The sequence below is a fragment of the Macrotis lagotis genome, chromosome 1 (assembly GCF_037893015.1).
Source record: "Macrotis lagotis isolate mMagLag1 chromosome 1, bilby.v1.9.chrom.fasta, whole genome shotgun sequence".
Classification (NCBI taxonomy): Eukaryota; Metazoa; Chordata; class Mammalia; order Peramelemorphia; family Peramelidae; genus Macrotis; species Macrotis lagotis.
Window position 1 is genome coordinate 704,219,936 of NC_133658.1, and position 22,333 is coordinate 704,242,268.

At 34.3% G+C, this 22,333-nt stretch overlaps 1 protein-coding gene across 2 annotated transcripts in view; it reads left to right on the forward strand.

The window, feature by feature from the left end:
• The window catches only part of FAP (fibroblast activation protein alpha), a 90,055-nt gene that overhangs the window by 50,862 nt on the left and 16,860 nt on the right, over window positions 1–22,333 (forward strand). For both annotated transcript variants that reach the window (XM_074215844.1, XM_074215843.1), the window contains 6 exons: window positions 2,246–2,299; window positions 4,834–4,958; window positions 10,142–10,189; window positions 14,855–14,953; window positions 15,593–15,662; window positions 17,294–17,488. In XM_074215844.1, coding sequence (XP_074071945.1) covers window positions 2,246–2,299; window positions 4,834–4,958; window positions 10,142–10,189; window positions 14,855–14,953; window positions 15,593–15,662; window positions 17,294–17,488 — 591 coding nt within the window. The remainder of the gene's footprint in view (window positions 1–2,245; window positions 2,300–4,833; window positions 4,959–10,141; window positions 10,190–14,854; window positions 14,954–15,592; window positions 15,663–17,293; window positions 17,489–22,333) is intronic.

Genomic DNA, 22,333 nt, shown 5'->3' on the forward strand with positions numbered 1-22,333 from the left:
GCTAGCAATTATTATTTTGTTTTATTTTGAACCTTGCTATCTGATTTATAAAGTCTTGTTCCTTCCTGGTTTGGAAACATTTCACCAATACAGATCAATAACTCACATGAGATTTATAGTCCTAGAGAATTACCTGGGACATTGATAATTTATATGACTTACCCATACATACACAGTTCATTTGGGACAGAGGCAGGTTTTAATCCTGAGTCTTCTTGGTACCAAGTCTGGTCCTCTCTCTATTTTCTCAGACTCTCAAAAAGGAAATATTTTTAAAATAAATAGTCAAGGAATATTCTCCATCAAGAGGGAACGTTTGGTAGGTAGTATTTCCCTTTTGATATATTTTTTAGATTTTTCAAAGCAATGGAATTAAGTGGCTTGGCCAAGGCCACATGACTAGGTAATTATTAAGTATCTGAGGCAGGATTTGAACTTAGGTACTCCTGACTCCAAGGCCAGTGCTCTATCCACTGCGTCACCTAGCTGTCCCTCCCTTTTGATATTTTATAATATTGGTTAATTCATTATTATTTTTAATAATTACTGGTAAGAGCAAGTTTAAATCATGGGACAGAGAACCAAACTCTTTGTAAACCTATAGAGGAAAATATATTTGTATGATAATTCCATCAAACTGCTACTGTTTTCCACATGGCCACCCCTGGGCTTCAACATTCCCTCTATATCAAGGATCCATGGAAGGGGCTTTTCTTAACTGTTATGAAAATGGGTTGTTCTTCAGAATATACATTCAATTTTCACTGCCATCTATTTCATTTATCCCTTATTACTTCCCAGGTAGATGATTACTAGTTTCCTAAGTAGTTTTCTTCTGTGATCTCTTCTATATACCATCAACCATCATAAGCTATTGCTTTTGTGCTCCTTCATCAAAAGCCTATACTATTGGGGCAACTAGGTTGTACAGTGGATAGAGCAGAGGCCCTGGAGTCAAGAGGACCCGAGTTCAAATCCAATGTCAGATACTTAATAATTGCCTAGCTGTAGGGGCAGCTAGGTGGCGCAGTAGATAAAGTACTGACCCTGGAGTCAGGAGTACCTGGGTTCAAATCCGGTCTCAGACACTTAATAATTACCTAGCTGTGTGGCCTTGGGCAAGCCACTTAACCCCATTTGCCTTGCAAAAAAACCTAAAAAAAAATCCTATGATGCCTCCTTGTTGTCTATCACATCAAGTTCATATTCCCAAGTTTGGCATTCAAGCCTATAATGTTTCTTGTAGTCTATCAAATCAAGTCCATACTCAGGACCTCCATAAAGTGACCCTATTTTGCCTATTCAAATATCTCACACTACTCATACACATATTATCTTTTACTCTAGTCTAATCTTCTCACTGCTTATAGATTTAATATCTTGTGCCTTTGTTCAGGATGTTTCCTGCATCTTAAATTTTTTTTTGCTTTTTCTCCCCATATGTACAAATCCTATTATTTGTACCAGTTCAAACCCAAGCCTCCAATCCATCAAGTCTTTATCTAAGATTCCAACTCACATAGAGCTATTCCTTCTTTATCCTGTTATCCTTTATTTTTATCCTATTTGTCCTATTATCCTTTATCCTATATCCTATATCCTATCCTTACCATCTGTCCCCTGCAATCAAACCTTTTGGGACATTCTGTATATGTCATAAATATAAAAATATTGAAATATTTAAAGAAAATTTATTTGAAGTTAAATATTCAAATAAGTGTTAAACAAAGATTTTATCTAGTGTATCTTATCCTTTTTATAATAATAATAATGACAATAATAACAGTTACCATTTATATAGTAGTTACTTTCTATTAAACATTATGCTAACTGCTTTACAAAATATTATCTCATTTGATCCTCACAACAACCCTGGGAGGTGAATGCTATTATTATCTCCATTTTACAGGTGAGGAAATGAAGGCAAAGGTCAAGTGATTTGTCTATGGTAACATAACTAGTAAGTATCTGAGACTGTATTTGAACTCAGATCTTCTTGACTCCTTACCCAAAGCTGTGTCACCTAGCACTTTGAGGGCTCAATAAACACTTAAGAATCTTTAAAGGTTTCTGTAGCATCATTATGATCTCAGTGTAACCATCTAATTTGCTATATAGGAACAGAGTTTAAAAAGAATTTGGTTAATAGAAAATCAGATAAAAATTAACTTGTACTGTGTTATCACTAACATTACTCTGTATTACTAATCAATATGTATTTAATGACTTCTGAATATATTTACAGGTTCTATTCTAGCAATGAATTTGAAGACTTCCCTGGAAGGAGGAATATTTATAGGTAAAATTCACATGATATTTTTATTCCTATTTTCATTTTTTATTTATTTAAGGCAGTGGGGTTAAATGACTTGCCCAAGATCACACAGCTAGGTAATTATTAAGTGTCTGAGGCAGAATTTGAACTCAGGTCCTCCTGACTACAGGGCCAGAAATCTATCCACTATGCCACCTAGCTGTCCCTGATTTTTTTTATTCCTAACATTCATGGTTGTTTGAAAAAAAAAATCTATGTCACAAAAACCAGAATAATAAGCAGTAGTATAAAGAACAATATGATAAAAAAGAATAGATAAGTAATAAAAAATAAAGAAGAAGAAGAATTAGTGGGGCCATATCATTATAGGTGAAAAATTAAAAATAATTCAGTTCAAAATGGTACATCTTCAAAAACAAATAATCTTCAATCAATCAACAAACATTAAGTTCCAAGTATTTTGATAATAATCATTGAGAATAGAGAGAAAAAAATGGTCCTGGTTTTCTAATTATTTGTTTCTAATGGAAGAGACAATAATTACATATATAAGTATAGACAAAATAATGAATCATGACTCTTTTTTCAGGTTTTTGCAAGGCACTGGGGTTAAGTGATTTGCTCAAGGACACACAGCTAGGTAATCATTAAGTGTCTGAAGTTGCATATGAATTCAGTCCTCCTGACTCCAGAGCCAGTGCTCTATCCATTGCACCACATAAATGCCCCCCATGAATCCTGTCCCCCTCTGGGTCAATGCATGCTCAGAAGGTCCAAAGATCGATCCTGCCAAGGATGTGTGTGTGTGTGTGTGTGTATATATATATATATATATATATATATGGCAAAAGGGGTGGGGTGGGGTGGGGAAGAGTGGTAAATATTTTTTGCAGGGAGCCTGTATACCTACATATATATATATATATATATATATATATATATATATATATATATATATGTATGTATGCTTGATATTAAAATGCTCCCTGTATATATATATATATATATATATATATATATGTATATAATTGATGTTAAAATGCATTTTGACCTCAAACCCTTAATAATTACCTAGTTGTGTGGCCTTGGGCAAGCCACTTAACCCCATTTGCCTTGCAAAAACCTAAAAAAAATGTATTTCAAAATTAAAGGTACCATAATAGGTATACTGATTTATTGTTTCAGATTTATAATAGATTGAGAAGTTTTTCCATACTTATTTCTTGTCCAGTCAGTGAACATCATTGAAGATGTTTCTTCAAAATGTCCAAGTGGGATGGGCTGTAATTCATCCTGCTCTGAGGATACACATCATATTCTCAGCTCTGTGAGCCATGATATACTTGACTATTTGGTCTCAGATCTGCCACCATGGGTAGACAGGGTTTCAACTTTCAATGTTTATATAAATCCCAGAGTTAGTGTTACCAGATATACAGCTCTATGTGGGGTTTAGGCAGACAGTAGGGGCCACTCCAATTCCTCAGGAATAGGGGGCAAGGGTCCCTGACCTGGTGAGCCTCTTCTCTTATTCTGGGACCTGGAAAGGTAGTAGAAGGCAGTGAGAGCCTTGGAGGCAGGAATATAGAAATCCCTCAAAGTCTAAGCAAAAGACAAAAAAAAAATCTCAAATGGCCAGGATATACAGGGGCACCAGTGACATCCCACCAAGATCAAGAATATAGCCTATTCTAAAATCAGGGACTATGGATGATTTCTTTTATCTCAGGTTGGGAAGGTCTCTGAGTAATTATAGGCCAAAATCATTGTGTCTTGGAGAAGCTGCTATTCTCCAAAAATCCTTCTTGCCAGAGTATAAGGGTATTATTACAGCACAGAGCTTACTTTGGAGTGAGAGTAAGGAGAAGAGATGGGAAGGTACATTGCAAATAAAACATCATATGAGCCAAGACAACCCACAATGAGTGGTGGAAAGGAGAGGAAAAGAGCAAGGGCAGAATTTTCTGATAATTTTCTAATTTTACAATCTGCCTAGGACTCTTCTCATTCTACCACCCGCTAATGTTTCTATGTACAAATATAGAACAAGTAAGAATATGGTTGAACTGATCCTTAAGCTGTCTGAAAAGGAGAGATACCAGTCCTTAACTGATCAGCACCCTGAACATTACAGAAAATCTAAGCTCAATGGAGAGAGTCACTTCCATCCATACAAAAGGCGTATAAACATTCTTTTACTCTGATGTCGTCAGTCAAAGGGCTTCAGAATACCTGGGTTCAAATCTATTTCTGATGCTTTCTTGTGTGACCATGGGCAAAACTTAACTTTCCAGGACCTCAGTTCCCTATTACTAGATGGCCTCTGTGTTCCTTTCTAACTGTAAATCTATAATTCCTGATCATCAAGTTTGGTCCAGATAGAAATCAGGCTATAGAAAAAAATATTGTTTAGAAATCACTTAAAAGCCATACTGGCAGTAGAAAATGGAGTGGGTTTGGTGTCTTGATATTTAAATTAGGTGCTTTACATGATGCAATACATTTGGATAAAAACAATTGAAAAACTTTAGTTTCATGTTATTTTAATTTCCTCCTAGAATTAGCATTGGAAACTATCCTCCAAGGAAACAGTGCCTCACTTGTGTTCTAAGGAAAGAAAGATGCCAATACTATTCAGCAAGTTTCAGCAACTTCGCTAAGTACTATTCACTTACGTGCTATGGTATGTAAAGTAACTGGCAAAGCCAATGAGATTGACCCCTTGTAAAAAGAATTTCTTCATGGAATGACTACTGGATTGGGGTTATCAAGGGAAGGACTCTAAGCTACTTCTTTATAAGCCTGTAGATAGGGATTCTTAACTGAACTTATGATATTTTTATAGCTGTATTTTGATATAATTGGTTTCCTTTTCTTCTTCTATCTTTTCTATTCTATGCATTTAAAAATCATGATTCCAATGGGTGGCTAGGTGGTACAATGGATAGAGCACCGGCCCTGGAGTCAGGAGTACCTGAGTTTAAATTCAGCCTCAGACACTTAATAATTCCCTAGCTGTGTGCCCTTGGGCAAACCACTTAACCCCATTGCCTTGCAAAAACTAAAAATCATGATTCCAAAAAAAAGAGGTTTTTAGACTTCATTAAAGTGCCACAGAAGACCATGATCCAGAATAGATTAGAAAGTCCTGCTCTAGAACAAGTATCTTTCTTGGATTGTTCTTGTACCAGATTGTCTAAAAATGGAAGATAAAACTGTGACCTTGGAGGTTCTGAAATACCTTCTATTCTTATATGTGTATGCGAGTATTTAACTATACCTGTAAGAGATTACTTGTCTAGATTTCCAACAGAGAAACTGTTCCCTTCAGTTTGACTATACATGGCAAATCAGTGGCATAGGCTGTGACTATGTGATCTAAATATTTTACTGATAAATAGCATTTTCTGACCTGCAATAGTTTATTCACACATCACTAATAGCCTGTTTGACAAGCAAAGAAATATGTCACAAAACCCATAAAGAGATGTCCTAAGAAGTCAGATGCTACACAAGGTTCGAAAAGCAGATTGAAAATTCTCATGATACAAGCTCAAGTGAATTTTTAAACTGACTGCCGGGGACTCTCTAACCCTCCAATTGCTTTCTCCTTAAATTGAATTATAGTAGATCTCTTTGGGTTATCAAGGGCCATAGGGATAGTGCTTTAGGAGGAGTACTGAGCCTGGAGTCAGGAAGACCTGAGTTCAAATTCAGATATTTACTAACTTGTGACCCTGGGAAAATCATTTGCCTCGGTTTCCTCACCAATAAAATGAGAATAATAAATGAGTATAATAATAGTATATATTATCTTCCAGAGCTGTTATGAGGATCAAATGATATAATATTTGTATATGTGCTTATCACATTGCCTGGCATGCAGTAGACACTGTATAAATGCTTACTCCCCTTCCCCTCTTCCCTTACTAAGGAAACTGAAGAGTAGGGCAGGGAGTTTCTCTGGGAGGTCTGAAAATAGAACCCCAAGTTGAACTGAAAATCATGCCTTTGCTTAAGGGACCATTGAGTTTGTGTTAGCTCACAGGATGAATCAATCAGTAGATAGCTATTAAGTGTCTACTATGTGTCAGAGGAGAATAAAATAAAGAATATAATAATACCTACAAATAAGGAGGAAGACAAGTACATATAAAATATATGTAGCATAAATATAGAAGGAAAAATATAAATAAAATGCAATATAGTTAAATATAAGGAAATTAGAGAGAGAGCAGACTAGCAAATAGGGAGATCAAGAAAGGCTTTATATAGAAGATATTGATTGAGCTGCATTCTTAATGGCAAACATGAGACAGAAGTGAGAAGACAGGCATGTGACAAAGCCAGGACAAAGGCAGAGATAGGAAGTGGACAGTCATATATGGAAAGTAGAGAAAAGGCCAATGTAACTGGATCACATTGTATGGGATGAAGCCACCACTAATCTATAATGTGCCACCTACCTAGTCACACAACTAAGCAGAGAAAAATACAGAGAGTAAGTTTAAAGACCATTTTGACTACATAAGGCTAAATAAAAATTCCACCCCAAATATTCACTTCCACATGACAGAATATGCCAATAGGCATGAAACATTTTCATAGAACAATTTTTTTTTATATTTTGGACATTAGACTCAGCTATATAACTCTATGTTCAACAAACTGTGATAACTCAAGGCATTCATTATTTTAATTATCCCACAATATGTCTAACATCCTGAAAACAGTGCCTCCTTTTGTGGGATTTAAGAAGAGAGAACAATGTTTTCATATATATAGCTTATATTTTTTTTAGGGTTTTTTTTTTGCAAGGCAAATGGGGTTAAGTGGCTTGCCCAAGGCCACACAGCTAGGTAATTATTAAGTGTCTGAGGCCAGATTTGAGCTCAGGTCCTCCTGACTCCAGGGCCGGTGCTTTATCCACTGTGCCACCTAGCCGCCCCTTATATAGCTTATATTTGACTGTTTTTTATCTAGGGGAAGGGAAAGGGAAGGAGGAAGAAAAATATAAAACTCAAAACTCTGAAAAACAAATGATTGTTAAAAACTATCCTTCCATGTGGTTAGAAAAAATAAATAAAATATTTAATAATAAAAAAGAGACAACAATAGTCCAGAGTGCTGGATTTCATGTTAGAAAAACCTGGGTTCAAATTTCATCCAAAAAAACCATGGACAAGTAACCTGAAGCTCACTGAGCCCCAGTTTCCTCATCTGTAAGATGTTTAGAAATATCAAATCAGATAAGGTATAAATGAGAGTTCTTTAAAATGTAATATTAGCTGTTATTTTTAAAAGATTCATAGTCCTTCATTTCTGAGATAAGGGAAATTAGTCCAAGACGAGTAAACTGACTTGCTTATAGTCACTCAGCTGATTAATTAGTGACAGATTGGATTGGATTGGAACCCTGGACTCCTGACTCTTGGGATAATTATCTTTCTACTTATATCATACTTGAAAAACATAAGAAAATGGAACATCTAGATAAATCTACTCATATAGAACACATTTTTATATTACTCCTTTTATAGTTCATCTTCCTATTTATTTTTTATCATTAGAACACCCCTGTGAGGGGAGGTAAGACAAGTGTCATTAGCTTTTTATAGCTAAGAAAACTTCAGCACCAGGCCATGTAGCCAGTTAGTAACAAAGCCAGGAGTAGAACCCAGCGGTCCTAGCTCAGTGCTCTTACCACTACCCACGCTTCCTGTTCAGTATGGTAATTTTATATTTGGCAAAAAAAGTGAACCATGTGGAAAGCACCACCTCATCTGGTGTTTTTGCAAATACAGTAAAGTGATTCACTGTGCCAGTGTAGGAAAAACCCATATAGGACTGGAAGAAGATCTAAGAATCATTAAACTTGTAACTTTTACCTGTTCACAAGAATCAGTGAAAGAAATTCCAGGTTGAAGGAACCAAGTATGAGGTCAAATAACACTAATAATTAACTCTAGCTATTAGGACACGCCAATGACACACTGGATAGAGCTCTAGACCTAGAATCAGAAGGACCAGAATTCAAATCTAGCCTTAGATCCTTACTAGGTATGTGACCTTGGTTAAGTCACTTAGCCTCCTTCAGACTCAGTATCCTCAACTGTAAAATGAAGCTAATAAAAAGCATCTACCTACATCCAAAGTTTGTTGTAAGGATAAAAATGAGTTAATATTGATAAATGGCTTTGCATCCTTTAAAGTCCTATGTAAATTCTACCTCCTATAATTCCTATTATTTACTCCATTGAACTGTAAGTTCTCTGAGAGCAGAGACTGTTTTTTTAATCTTTCTTTGTATCCCTAGTAGTAAGCATTTAATAAAATGCTAGTTGACTCCTTCTTCACTAAAAGTAATTAGATGCTAATATACCTTGAATATTCTAAAGAGGAAACTTCTCCAAGAACTGTGTGTAGAAGAATGGTGTCATTGTTGCAGTACCTACAGAGATGGAGTCAATCAGAACCTGTCTATATTTGTTCTCTAGAACAATAAAATTAAAGTCTGGGGGGACCTAGGTTCAGATAGTTTACTAATAAACCATTCAGCTTCTCTTTTAGTTTTGCTTTCTTCTCTGGTAAAGTAGCCTACGTCTAACAAAGTTGTTTGGATAATAATAGCTATTACCTTACAAGGTTGTTGTGAGGATTACATGAGATAATAGACATCTAAAATTGTAATATAAATATTAACTATTACTATGCCCTGATCCTCCCTTCCCATATTATCAAGGACCTAAAAGACCCTGGGAGAACTTAAGAGACTAGTGACTTACAGTTTCACGCTCTTGGGTTTTATGAAGTTTTCCCCTGCTCTTATAATTTGGAGGTATATAATGTTATTTATTTGTCACAGCCCACAATCATTACAGAATGAAAATGATAGCCGAGGCTCTAGGAATTCATCCTTATTTCTCTTCCTTTTTATGATCTAATTGACAAGGTGAAAACAATCTATTTCAGTTTATTATTTTTAAGAGGGAGACAGACTGAAAAATACATTAAGAAAAATCCTGTGTTCTTCATATATGCCTCCTCCATTCATCCCAAATAAATTTTTATTGTTATTTAACCTATGGCTGTCTGAAAATATCTATCCATTTAACCTGTTACTCACATAGTATTTCATTGTTCAGTAACTGAAGGTAACTGAAGGTATAACATTAATCTCAACACACACACACACATATATATATAGATATATAGATATACACACACACACACACACACTCACGCACACACAATGAATTGTTAAATTCTATACATACTTAACTTCAAACTCACAATCTAGAATTATATCCTCAATGTGAAAAGTGGGTATACTTGAATAGGAAAAGTTTAGATTTCATTTTGAATCTCATCTTTACATTAAATTTAAAAAAGACAGTGAGCTAGACTCAGAAATTAACCAACTAGACAGAGAAGCAAGTGTTCCAGAACAAAAACCCATCCCAAGCACTGTTGCAAAGATTATTTGATGCTAGTGTCACTACTTAAAAACCATTCATCTTAACTAATATGATATGTATGACACCTTCCCAGAATCCCATTTGACATTTTTACTTCTGGGGTTGCCTTAATAACAGTACCTTAACTCTTAAGAAATACTCTTGGGAAATGTAGGAAAAGACACTTTTCTCTCAATCTTATTCTTTAATGGAACTCTGATCTCATGTATCGCTTAAATGTATTTTTAAAGGTGATGTTTACCTCTCTACAGGGAAAAAACCCTGCAAAATGAAAGAATACATGCTACCCTGAGACAAACCAAAGTTATTGTCAAATGTCAATTTTTTTTGTTTAAAATTGAATAATGCTTTAAATATAAATCATGTTTTTGTTTGATTCTGCACATAGGCCCTGGTATTCCTATTTCCACCTTACATGATGGCCACAGTAATCAAGGTACTTTATTTCCCATGTTATATTGAAGTATTTCTCTTCATTATCATAATAGATATATATTCATCATAAAATGCTATAGTCCAAGATTTCTTGTTTTTTTTTTTTTTAATTATCTATTCTATGCTAAGCATTGTGCTTTCGGTTGGGGAAGAGTCAAAGTTTCTGATTTCCTAAAAGTTGCAATCTGGTTAAAGGATAAGATGAAAATACAGATTCACTATTAAATACAGTACAATGTAATACAGAATTGCAAAGTCCTGTGAAAAATCCAAGGGGGGAAAGAATGCCTTTGATGGGGGAATCTGGGACTGTATCTTGGAGGGTGTGGCCTTTGAATTTAGCTTTAAAGGTGGAGAAGGAAGTACTTTGACAAAGAGAGACAGAGGTCAACATTTGGGGGGAAATTGCCACATGAACAAAGGCAAAGAGACAGGATAATTCAGGGTTATTCAGGAAACAAAAAATGATCTAGTTAGGCCAAATTATAGAGTTTATAGGGAGATGCAATCCGAGATAAGGCTAGAAAAGTAGGATAATGAAAGAATATTAGGGAACTTAAATTTCAAATAAAAGCATTTTAAAAAACAATAGGAAATAGGGAGCTTTCAAGATTTCCCTATTTCCTATTTTTTTTTAAATGCTTTTATTGTGTGAACAGATTGGTCCACAAAGATTAGCCTGCAGTATTATGAAGGATGAACTGCACTGAAGGAGTAGAACAAACATTGGAATATCTTTTAGGAAGTTAGTGTACTACTAGACTTACATAGTCAATGAGAGTGTGGTATAAAGGAAAAAAGTACTAGATTTGGAAATAAGACTATCTGGGTTAAGTTTCTATCTCTACTAATATTACCTTTGAAAATTTGCAAGTCACATAGACATATGTAAAATAGGGGGTTGAAATGAGTGGTCTCTAAAGTTCCTTTAAGCTCTTAAAATTAATGATCCTTTGAAAATAAGATGATGTTCATATGATAGCAATGGAAAGTGAGAAGAGGAGGATGGATATGAGTGAGAGTGAGATGCAATCAACAGGATTTTATGACTGATGATATATGAGATATGAAGGAGAAAGAGGAATGAAATATAAGTCTGAGGTGGAAGAAATAGAAATCTAGGAGAACCCAGTGCTACAGTGAAAAATGGTCAAGTCAGAAAGAAGACAAGGTTTAGATGAAAGAACAAAAGAAACAGATTAACTAAACATTTACCATGTGCCAGGTTTTTTGAGGATACAAATGCAAAATCCCCCAAAACTCTGCCCTCAAGAGCTTCTATTTAAGGAGGGAGAAACAGGCAGAGTCCAGGGAGGGAAAAAAACATGGTCCCAAGAATCTAAGTTTGAAACAGATTAAATAAATCAGTCCATTAATCAGTGAGCAATTATTAAACACTTACTACTTCCAGACCCCGTGTACCTTCTGAGTACAATGTCTAGAGATCTGGAAAAAAGATATTAATCTGGAAGTGCTAGTGAAAAATTGAGAAAACTATATAAAGATGTCTTTAAGGCAGCACGAATTCTGGGACCCAGAAGAGAAGCCAATAGAGGGTCCTGAAAATATTCATGAAGTTTTAAGTTATCTTAAGTTCTAAATCCAGAATCCTATGATCTAGTGACTAATTACTTTTGAGGGAGTAGGTTTAGGAGAATTGTAAATGTGAAAGTGAGGTTTTTTAGGAGAATGAGGAAAAAAAAGCAGCATCATGTGCAACTGAACTCCAAGCACAGGATTTGGACTATAGCATTGAGCTTTCTAAATATTTATTAAATTAAATCAAATGTCAAATCATCTCATTTGTCAAAGTTCATCAGGCTAAAATGTAATCTTTTATGACATAGCTCAGCATTATGCAAATTTCAAAATATTATAATCCAAATCATTTACTTTGAAATTTAATGATTGTATATTATAAAAGGATGACCTAACAAAGTTAGATGATGTGATTAGTCAATAAACATTTTTAACTGCTAATAATGTTAAATACTGTGCTAAGCCCCAGAGTATGATATCAATCCTGGTATCAATAAATTAAAGAAGTTCCATTAAATGTCCCATAAAATTGTTCATAGCCATTATGAATGCTTTTCTTTCCCACAAAGAAAATCTCATCTGGTTGACATCCTTTCAAAATCCATACTAGACCACTGAAAATAAGAGTAAAATTGTTATTGAATCTAACATAAAATTGAGTCAATACCAGGTAGGGTATCTAATAGGGACATTCATGTTTCTTTACTTTTTATTTAGGTTATATACATATATATAAGATATGCACAAATGTTATAATTCTTTTTGTCTTCTCCATTTGAATACAAACTGCATAGGAAAAGGAATTATTTCATTCTTTGTATGTCCAGTGCCCGGGACATTGCCTGGAAAATACTTCTTGATTGTTAGATTGATTGAAAAGAAATCAAAGTTATGGTTTCCCAGGAAGCATGCTCTCTGGCACTTACCAATAAATATCCATGTCAAAAAAGAATAAAGAAAAAGAAGACAAAGGAGGATTTACAAACATTCTCCTCTTCAAGGTTGTATTACTATTAGGCTTGTATAGACACAAAGGGAAGTGAACCCCAGTTTTTTCTCTAGAGGAAAACAAAAAAGACAAGAGCCATGTGGACTTTACCTTTTCCATTTTATTAAATGCAAGAATGAACTTCAAAGCTGGCTTGAAGTATTTACTTTAAACTATAAAAATTCCATAATGCCTCAGTTATAATTTTTGTGGCATCATTTACTAGGCTGTACTGCATAAACCAAAGAGTTTAGGACTTATTTTGAAGTCTAACCAGTGATTCAAAATTTCACATATGTGCAGTGTGGGTTAGAGCATAAATATAGGTGTCTGCGTATAATTTTCTTGTTTGTTTTTGAGGCCAAAGTTGTAGAGATTATCATTCTTTTCAACATCCCATATGCCTTCTGTACCCAGTATGCCTTTTGAGCCAATGGCAACTCCATGTACAGAAGTCATGTTGAGGGGAATGAAAATTTAGAACTTGTGTGTTAAAATTGTGAATTCACACTCCATTCTAGGTTATATAGCCCATTCTCAAATAATAACTTTTGGAATCACACTGATGTCATTTTCTTGGTTGGTTTAACTAACTCTGAAGTTTAAAATGCAGAAGTTCAATTATTTTTTAATTACCCACAATTCTACCTCTGAATCTTAAGCTTATTTCAAATATCTCAATGGAATTTTGTGCAAACCACCCCTACAATATTCACATTTGGGGTAAGATTATGTATTGCATTTTTAAGCCAAAGAGGGCTATTTTATCAGAATGTTTGAAGTATACGAAAACTGAGGGCTATAATGGAAGCCTTTTGGCAAACTTAGATGTAGTTGCAAATACTCCTCCAGTTCCTAATCCTCAAAGGGAATTTTAAAAAAAGAAACAGCACAAAAACAAAAGCCTACAGGATGTTCTTCTCTTGTGTCAATTGCCATTTTCCATGAGTCATCCAGACCCCCATTTAGAAAATGTGCCTAACTCTGAATAAACAGCTTCCCTAGAAAGCCTAGAGTGGCTGTTGTAGTTCAGAAGGGGCCATCTATTGCTGGGTATCCATATACATATTCCAACAAGTTTGCAGTCCTGCAATAGGTCAATGAACTTATTCTGCTTCAAAGATCAAAAGAATTAAAAACAAAAATGATCTCTAGCAGAACAAATGCCTCTTTTTTAGATTCTTTAAGATCAAAGACAGAAAGGAAATCTGTAGCAATTTTTGCCAAGAAATAAAACTTGTAAGAAAGATGTCTTTAAAGAAACATCTTGCAGATATAAGTGAGCTCTCCTTAAATATTTTAACATCAAATTTTCAAGGTTCTTTGATTTCACCAGTGAGGATACTCCTCTCTCTAGGTCAGACTAAACCTCTCTGGGCCTTATAAGGACAGTTGACTGAGTAGCTATGGCTGGAAAAATTCATTTCCTAGTAACTACCCTAATGTTGAGGCGCCTCTTGGACACTTGAATATGTTGGTCCTTGGGGAACAGGCAACCACATCTGCTGCTTGGCTTATGCTCAAAGCATTTCCTGCTTGGTAAGACCCGCCAGAATCTGCTCTCTGCTTGGATAACTTTTAAGAGTCTAGGATGACTTCTACATACAAAGACTGAGTAAAGAGTAAAATCCATAAAATCAATAGTATGATAGTAAGCACTTGATAAATGCTTGTTGACTGAGTGACTAACTGTTAAACCTCATGGTAAGCACAGAGTGTGATTTTTGTAAGTTCGTGAAGTTTAGCATCCAGAAGAATTTTATTTCCAGTACATTTCTTTTTTTAGTGGACAGAAGGAGAAAATACAGTCAGTTCATGTCCTTGGGATGCCAGACAAACAGGTGGAAATCCGTACTCCCTATACCCAACCAAAGGGGAAAAAAAAAGCCAAGAAACAGTACAGTTGGTCCTTCCCCCACCTGAAATGTACACAAATGAATAAAAGTCTATTTTGGAATAGTTGGGCAGGTGCAGAGATTTGAGTTCTTCAGCATTGTCTTGTCATCATGCAAGTCCTCAACCACTTCCAGTTCTTAGCATACTGTAAATCCAAAGAGTGGGCCTGAATTCAGGAAAAGGGAATTGTTTTCTTTATGGATAAAGTTAGTCATAATTAACATTTTTATTTTTTTCCCAAAGAAATTAAAATACTTGAAGAAAATAAAGATTTAGAGACAGCTCTTCAAGATATCCAAGTGCCCAAAGAGGAAATTAAGAAACTTGAAGTGGATGGAATTAGTAAGACCTTTAAAAATATTAATGTACATATTCACCTCTGTTGTTTGCATGGTCATTGCTTGCTATTTTTAACTGCAATAAAAGAGATGCACAGTTTGGAATGTGCAGGGCATGCTAAGAAATCACTGTTTGAAAACCTTTTTAGATTTACTAATCATCTTCAAGCATTAATGAACTAAATGAAATGGAATTGAACGTTTAAGTTAAAAATTGATAGTACATTCTGCTATAACTCCAACTTTTTGTGCTACATTTTTATTATGGGTTTATTTTACCAACTTTCCTTAATTTTAATTTTACTTGATATACTCCCAGAGAAGGCACTTAAATCCAGTGTCTTATATTAAGGAGCTAAGTGGTACAGTGTATAGAATGAATGCTAGACTTGCAGGCAGGAAGATGAATTTAGAGCCCATATTCAACTAGCTGTATGATTCTGAGTCTCTGTCTCAATTTTCTTATCTGTAAAATGAGGATAATAATAGCATCCACCTCCCAAAGTTGTTGTAAGGATAAAATGAGATAACGTGTAGCACTTTGCAAACCATAAAGCACTATATAAATGCTAGCTATTATTATAACTCATTACCATAAAAATGTCTTGAGTGATTTGTAAAGAAGCTCTTCTTCTTCTTTCAGCTTTGTGGTACAAGATGCTTCTTCCTCCTCAATTTGACAGATCAAAGAAGTATCCCCTACTAATTCAAGTGTATGTAGCACTTTATATTGTTAGATAAATTTCAGTATTGAAAAATCTCTTGGTTGAAGGCTTTGCTTTAAAGAAAATGAGTAAACTTCTCTCTTCTTATTGCTTGTATTCATTCTGTTTTTAAAGATTTATCTTGATTCTTCCACTAATAAGAACAAATAAAATTTAGGTGATGGGATCTAATTGTGTGATTTTATGGGGTATGGGGACATTTAAGGAAAGAAATATCCCCTATCAATGCAGATTTGCAATTTTTCTGCAATTTATCATTTATATAGCTTTCTACAACATTTAAAGCTTACTTATAACTTCCCCAAGTGGCAGCTAGGTAGTATAGTAGATAAAGTACTGGGCCTGGAGTCTAGAAGAATCATCTTCTTGAGTGCAAATCTGGCCTTATTTGAAACAAGCTTAAGATTCATAGGTAGAATTGTGGGTAATTTAAAAATAATTAAACTTCTAGATTTTAAACTTTAGAGTTAGTTGAACCAACCAGGAAAATGTCATCAGTGTGATTGCTAAAATTATTATTTGAGAATGGGTGATATAACCTAGAAAGGCCTGTGAATTCACAGCTTTAATACAGAAATAAGTTCCACAGCTGTGGATCCCTGGGCACATCACTTAACCCTGTTTGCCTAAGTTTCTTCATCTGCAAAATGAACTAGAGAAGAAAATGGCAAACCTCTCCAGTATATTCGCCAAAAAAACCCCTAATGGGTTCACAGAGAGTTAGATGTGATCGAAACAACTCAACAAAAACAGCAACAATCTTCTCAAAGTCATATAGCTGATATGTCAGAATCAGGACTTGAACTGAGATCTTCCTGGCTTTCCATTCATTACCTTACATTGTCTTAACAAGTGAAGCATAACAATGAAAAATGAATGGGGTAGTATTTGTGATTTTTTTAGATGGGCTTATTTCTATTTCCACCTTTGAATAATCCTAATGTTCGATCTACCTGTCAGGTAGATCATACAATCTTTACTAATAAAAGTGTCCACTGAAAATATTGGAAGCCTCTTGTATAGTATAGTTTGAGCAGCAATGTTTTTCTTATGCAAAGAGCACTGGATCTAAAAATCAAATGTATACCAATCCTAGGTTCAAATCCTGATTCGGTCAGTTACTACCTAGGTGATACCCTTGTCTGTAGGAACTGGACTAAGCAACCTCTTGGTGGCCTTTCATATATAAATCTTATGAAATTATTAACTGTGGAGACTAGAAGTGGATGACATCCAACAGAATCATACATACTCCAAATTACTGCTGTCCTGTGAGCCTTAAGTGACCTTTTTAAATGAAAATTTTAGAAACAACCAAAAAAATATTTTCTAAAATATTTTTCTAAAAATATATTTTTCTCCTGACATGCTAACCTTATAGGCTTCCCCAATACTTTTTGCTCAGAATTTCCATTTTTGGGTCCTTTTCAAAAGTGTTGTTTTCATTTTAAATGTTCCATTTCTAATATAATTTTACTTTTAATCATCTTAAGTATTATATTTTTGACATATAGAATGCTGTGTGAAGAAAGTATATTGTATGATATACATTACAGGGTGTAGATTTCTGTGAAGGAAATCAAGATCAATAGAAAAAATAATCTTACCTTTTTCTTTAGATATGGTGGTCCTTGCAGTCAGAATGTGAGACCCTTATTTTCAGTTAGCTGGATAACATACCTTGCAAGTAAAGAAGATATCATTGTTGCCTTGGTGGATGGGCGAGGAACAGCTTTTCAAGGTGACAAAATGCTGTATGCTGTATATCGGAAGCTGGGAGTTTATGAAGTTGAGGATCAGATATCTGCTGTCAAGTGAGTGCTTTGCCATATACTATGAGTAGATGCCTTATATGTGCTATTTGTTGATTTTCATTGTCTTTTTTTTTTTTTACTCTTGGTACTCATTTTCCTAACAACCTCGAACTGCCACTGACTTTAAAGATGATGAGCATTTCTTGCTCAGGATTAGAAAAAGACTCAAGAGAAGATAGCCAAAAAGCATTTAACATTTGTTTTCTATTAGTGAAAGAACAAAGATTCTATCTATCTTTCTCTGACGGAAGCAATCATCTAGTTTTCCCATAGTTTGTTGAAGTGGTCTCATGAATAACAGAACTGTCATCATTATAATTTGACTATTTATAGCTAGAAATATGGTCCATAGGAAACCAGAATATCTCGTTTCTTTTCAGACATTTCAAATTCTATGATTGATAAATAATAGATAGATAAGGCATATCACTTGGATTTAAGGGTTCTAGGCAATTTTCTAATACTATAAGTTGCAGAAAAGGTGCTAACCTCCATTGGTAGGGATGTTTCATCAACTGAGAGTTATATATTAACAATGGAATCACAGGTCTATCTCTTTACTATTAATAATAAATATTTTTTCATTAGTTTACATTGATTTGCTAAGAATTTTCTTTTGTCATTTTCATTTGTCATCATATGTCTAGCTATAAATAATCAAATTAAATGATGACAGTTCTGTCATTCATGAGACCACTTTACAAACTATGGGAATGGTGTGTGTTTCTTTTTTTCTTGACAAAGATTGAATTGGTTTGCCATTTGAAATTGAGGCAAATAGGGATCAGTTAGTTACTTAGGGTCACACATACAATAAGTATTTAAGGCCAGATTTGAACATAACCTGATTCCAGGGATAATATTCTGTCCACTATACCATCTCGTTGCTTCCTTTTAAGTTTAAAGTCCTTAAAGTCATTAATAGCTGCCAGAAAAGGTATGCATACATACCTACATGTATGTATGTATATATCACAAATAGCATTTGATTATCAATAACCTTGGATTGGATTACATTTTGCTATATTTAAAATGGAAAATAATTCTTTTTAATATTAAAAATCATATAAGATCCTGATTCATTAATTTGTATTTATTCTGCCCTGTTGTGGAAATATACTTTAAAAAACTCATATTCATATAAATTATATGCTTCAAATAATAAAGATATAGTCATTAATAAATGGTAAATTGGAAAATAAGTTATTAGATAACCGATGTAATCAATGCACAGGTACAATACCAAATCCCATTGGATTTACCTGAACTTCACCATTTCAGATTTATTATGTAATATAAATTTACATGGCATTATTTTCCAGCTCTAAGGGTCTGTCTTTAATGAGAATATTAATTCTATGGACAATGTTATAATTTTAATCCATGGTACATTGTGTGCTTCTTTTTTTCTCACTGTGGTTCACATTTTTGTATTCTATCATGCAATGGAAACCAACTTTTGGTTTACAAGTTCCAAATGTCTTATAATCCTGAGGATTACATTAAAATACAAGGATGAACATTATGTCTCATTTGTAATTCAATAGGATCTTTCCCAAGGTTGGTAGAGCTAAAAACTTACTTGTTTTGGCAGTGGTCCTAGTATTTTAAAAAAAAGAAAGAAAGAAACACATTCAACCACAAGAACAAAATAAGTCACATACAAAAAATTCTTTGAACCATAGGTCATTCCACATTTTACTTTATATGTGTGTGTGTATATATATATATATATATATATATATATATATATATATATATATACATATACATATATATATATATTTACTTACTACTAGAGCAGCATGCAAATTTTAGACACATGAGTGTTCAGGAAGTTACTCAAAGGACTATTAGCATCTTCTTGTGTTCCTTTGGTTAGTGTGGGTATCATATGTGAACTCCATAGACAGGTCCTGGTGAAATGTTATCTTTTATCAACAGAGGAACCTAGGCTCATGGATCTAGATCTGACAGGAACCTAAGACACTATCCAACCCAGCTTCCCCCATTTTTAGCATCACTACAGAGGAAAGCACAAATCTTATTATCATAACAAAACCAATTAAATAATAAGTTTCATATACAGATAAGACTTGGATGGACTTAGTTACTGCATATTTTTGCTTTCCTCAGTCTACAGAAAGTCTGAATGTCATTCATTACATCTATTATTTCCCTCATTCAATCACTCAATATATTGACACTTTAGTAAGTTCTTACTATTTTCCACGGTGCTGTGTTAAGCACTACTGATAATAAGAAATAGTAAAAACAAGGATCTGAGAGTAGAAGATGATCCTGATTACCCAAGGGTTTGAGATTTAGGAAAGGAGGAACATGTAGCCAGAACAAGAGTGAGGACCTATAACAGCTTTGAGGAAGATCACAGGGAAAATGAAGAGTAGGTGAGGGAGAAATAAACCATAGGAAATGAAGAGTAGGTGAGGGAGAAATAAACCATAGGATACATGAAAAGATAAAAGATTATGATTGAGTAAAGAACATTCAGAGATCTAAAACATCAAAATGGAACACTTATCAGTGATGGCCAGATAAAGGGAATTAGCTCAGTTAGTTGCTGAGGTAGAATGGAAGGAAAGGTCATAGGAGGTAAAGAGGCTGACACACTGCTTTTGAAAGATCATTAACCTATAGGTTAATTTTTTTTTTAAATGAGAGCAGGATTTAGATTTCATTTTTTCATTAGGACTTTATAAAACACTGTCCTAGGTACAGAGGATGATATAGAAATGCAAAAGTCAAAATCCCTGCCCTCAGGAAAATTAGAAGTAAAAACTGTTCATAATAAATAAATCCAGGAATAGATCCAGGAGTTTTAGATTAGCCTCTTTTTATGAACAATTAAAGGACTACAGAAGGCAAGGAATTTTATTAGTTACTGTGAACATATATGCAACAGTAGAGACTGCTGGATGGCCGTGTGCTGGCTTTGCTATAAAGCTATTGCCCTACAAAGGTGAAAGGTAAGCCAGGGAACATGATGCTTTGAGAAGCTAAGAAAAATTAAAAAAGGATAGAATTATAATAATAATCTTGGGAAGGATTCAAACCACTAATCTCCCAGAGGAGTGTTTGGGAATCAGACACCAAGAGGTTCATAGTTAGCCAGGCACTGTAATCCCTCCATTGTCTCCCCATAGTTTCCCCCAAAGAATAGAACTAGTCCTGCTGAATCTTGTGTAAAGTGAGATCTGAGCCATAAAGTCTCACTATTCTAATAGAAGGAAAAAAATTAGCTCAGGCAACAATAAATATTACAATATAATACTCCATACCCAATACAAATAAATACCCTCCCCCCCAAAAATCCTTAAACAAAGCAGAGTAGGAGATAATTGACAGTAATAGAATGATGGAAGCTAATGCCCATCTACTTCTGGACTTTTCATCAGAATACATAGATTTTTATATTTTAGAATCTTCAGGTTAGCAGAGCAACATAATGGGTATGGCCTCTGGTTTTCAATATCCAAATAGAATTCATAACTTTTAAAATTTTCTGAACAAATGATACCGTTTCTAGAAATTATGTATGAATGATAATCGGGTAGGGTGTGGTGGTATGGTAAGGAGGTTGGAGGGTAAAAGAGAGTAGGGATTACCTAAATCTGAAATTAGAGCCCAGTTAAATGTGGCAGTTTGGGGGTCCACTGAATAGTATTGGACCTGGAGTTAGGAAAAATTTTTCTGAGTTCAAATTTGACCTCAAATTTGGCTTACTGTGACTTAGATCCCAGGTAAGTCATTTAACCCTGCTTGCCTCAGTTCCTCATCTATAAAATGAGCTGGAGAAGGAAAGGGAATCTTTATTATTCATTATATATATATATATATATATATATATATATATATATATATATTGCCAATACATATTATGAGCCTATCTATCCTAAAGTTCTTTAGGATTTAAAGATTGGGGAGAAAAGCCAAGATATCAGAGTAAAATCAGCATTTGGATAAAAAAAAATTAGATTAGACACAAACCCAATAAGAATTCCTGGAAGAGCTAAAGAAAAACAATTTGAAAACAAAAAGAAGATGTAAAGAATCAAATAAGAGCAGTAGAGAAAACATGAGGAGAAGTAATAAAAATAATGCAAGAAAATTATGAAAAGAGAATTAACAACTTGATAAAAAGAAGTACAAGAAAATAATAAAGAAAACAACTCCTTAAAAACCAGAATTGGGTGGCGTAGTGGATAAAGTACCGGCCTTGGAGTCAGGAGTACCTGAGTTCAAATCCGATCTCATACACGTAATAATTACCTAGCTGTGTGGCCTTGGGCAAGCCACTTAACCCCATTTGCCTTGCAAAAAACTAAAACAAAACACAAACAAACAAAAAACAGAATTGGGGGCAGCTAGGTGGCACAGTGGATCGAGCACACTGGCCCTGGAGTCAGGAGTGCCTGAGTTCAAATCCGACCTCACACGATGATTACCTAGCTTTATGGCATTGGGTAAGCCACTTAACCCCATTTGCCTTGCCAAAAAAAAACCTAAAAAATAACCAGAATTGGCTGAATGGAAAAAGAAATACAAAGCACACTGAAGAAAATAATTCCTTACAAATTAGAATTGTTCAAGTTAAAAAAAAAAAAAGCTATTTCTTCCATGAAACATTAAGAAACAATAAAACAATGTCCAAAAAAAATGAAAAAAAATAGAAAAGCAAACTATCTTGAAGAAAAAAAAACTGGTAAAATAGATTAAGGAGAGATACTCTAAGAATAATTGGACTAATTGAAAACCATGATCAAAGAAAGAACCTATACATTGTTATAAAGGAAAATTGCCCAGATACTCTAAAACCAGAGAAAA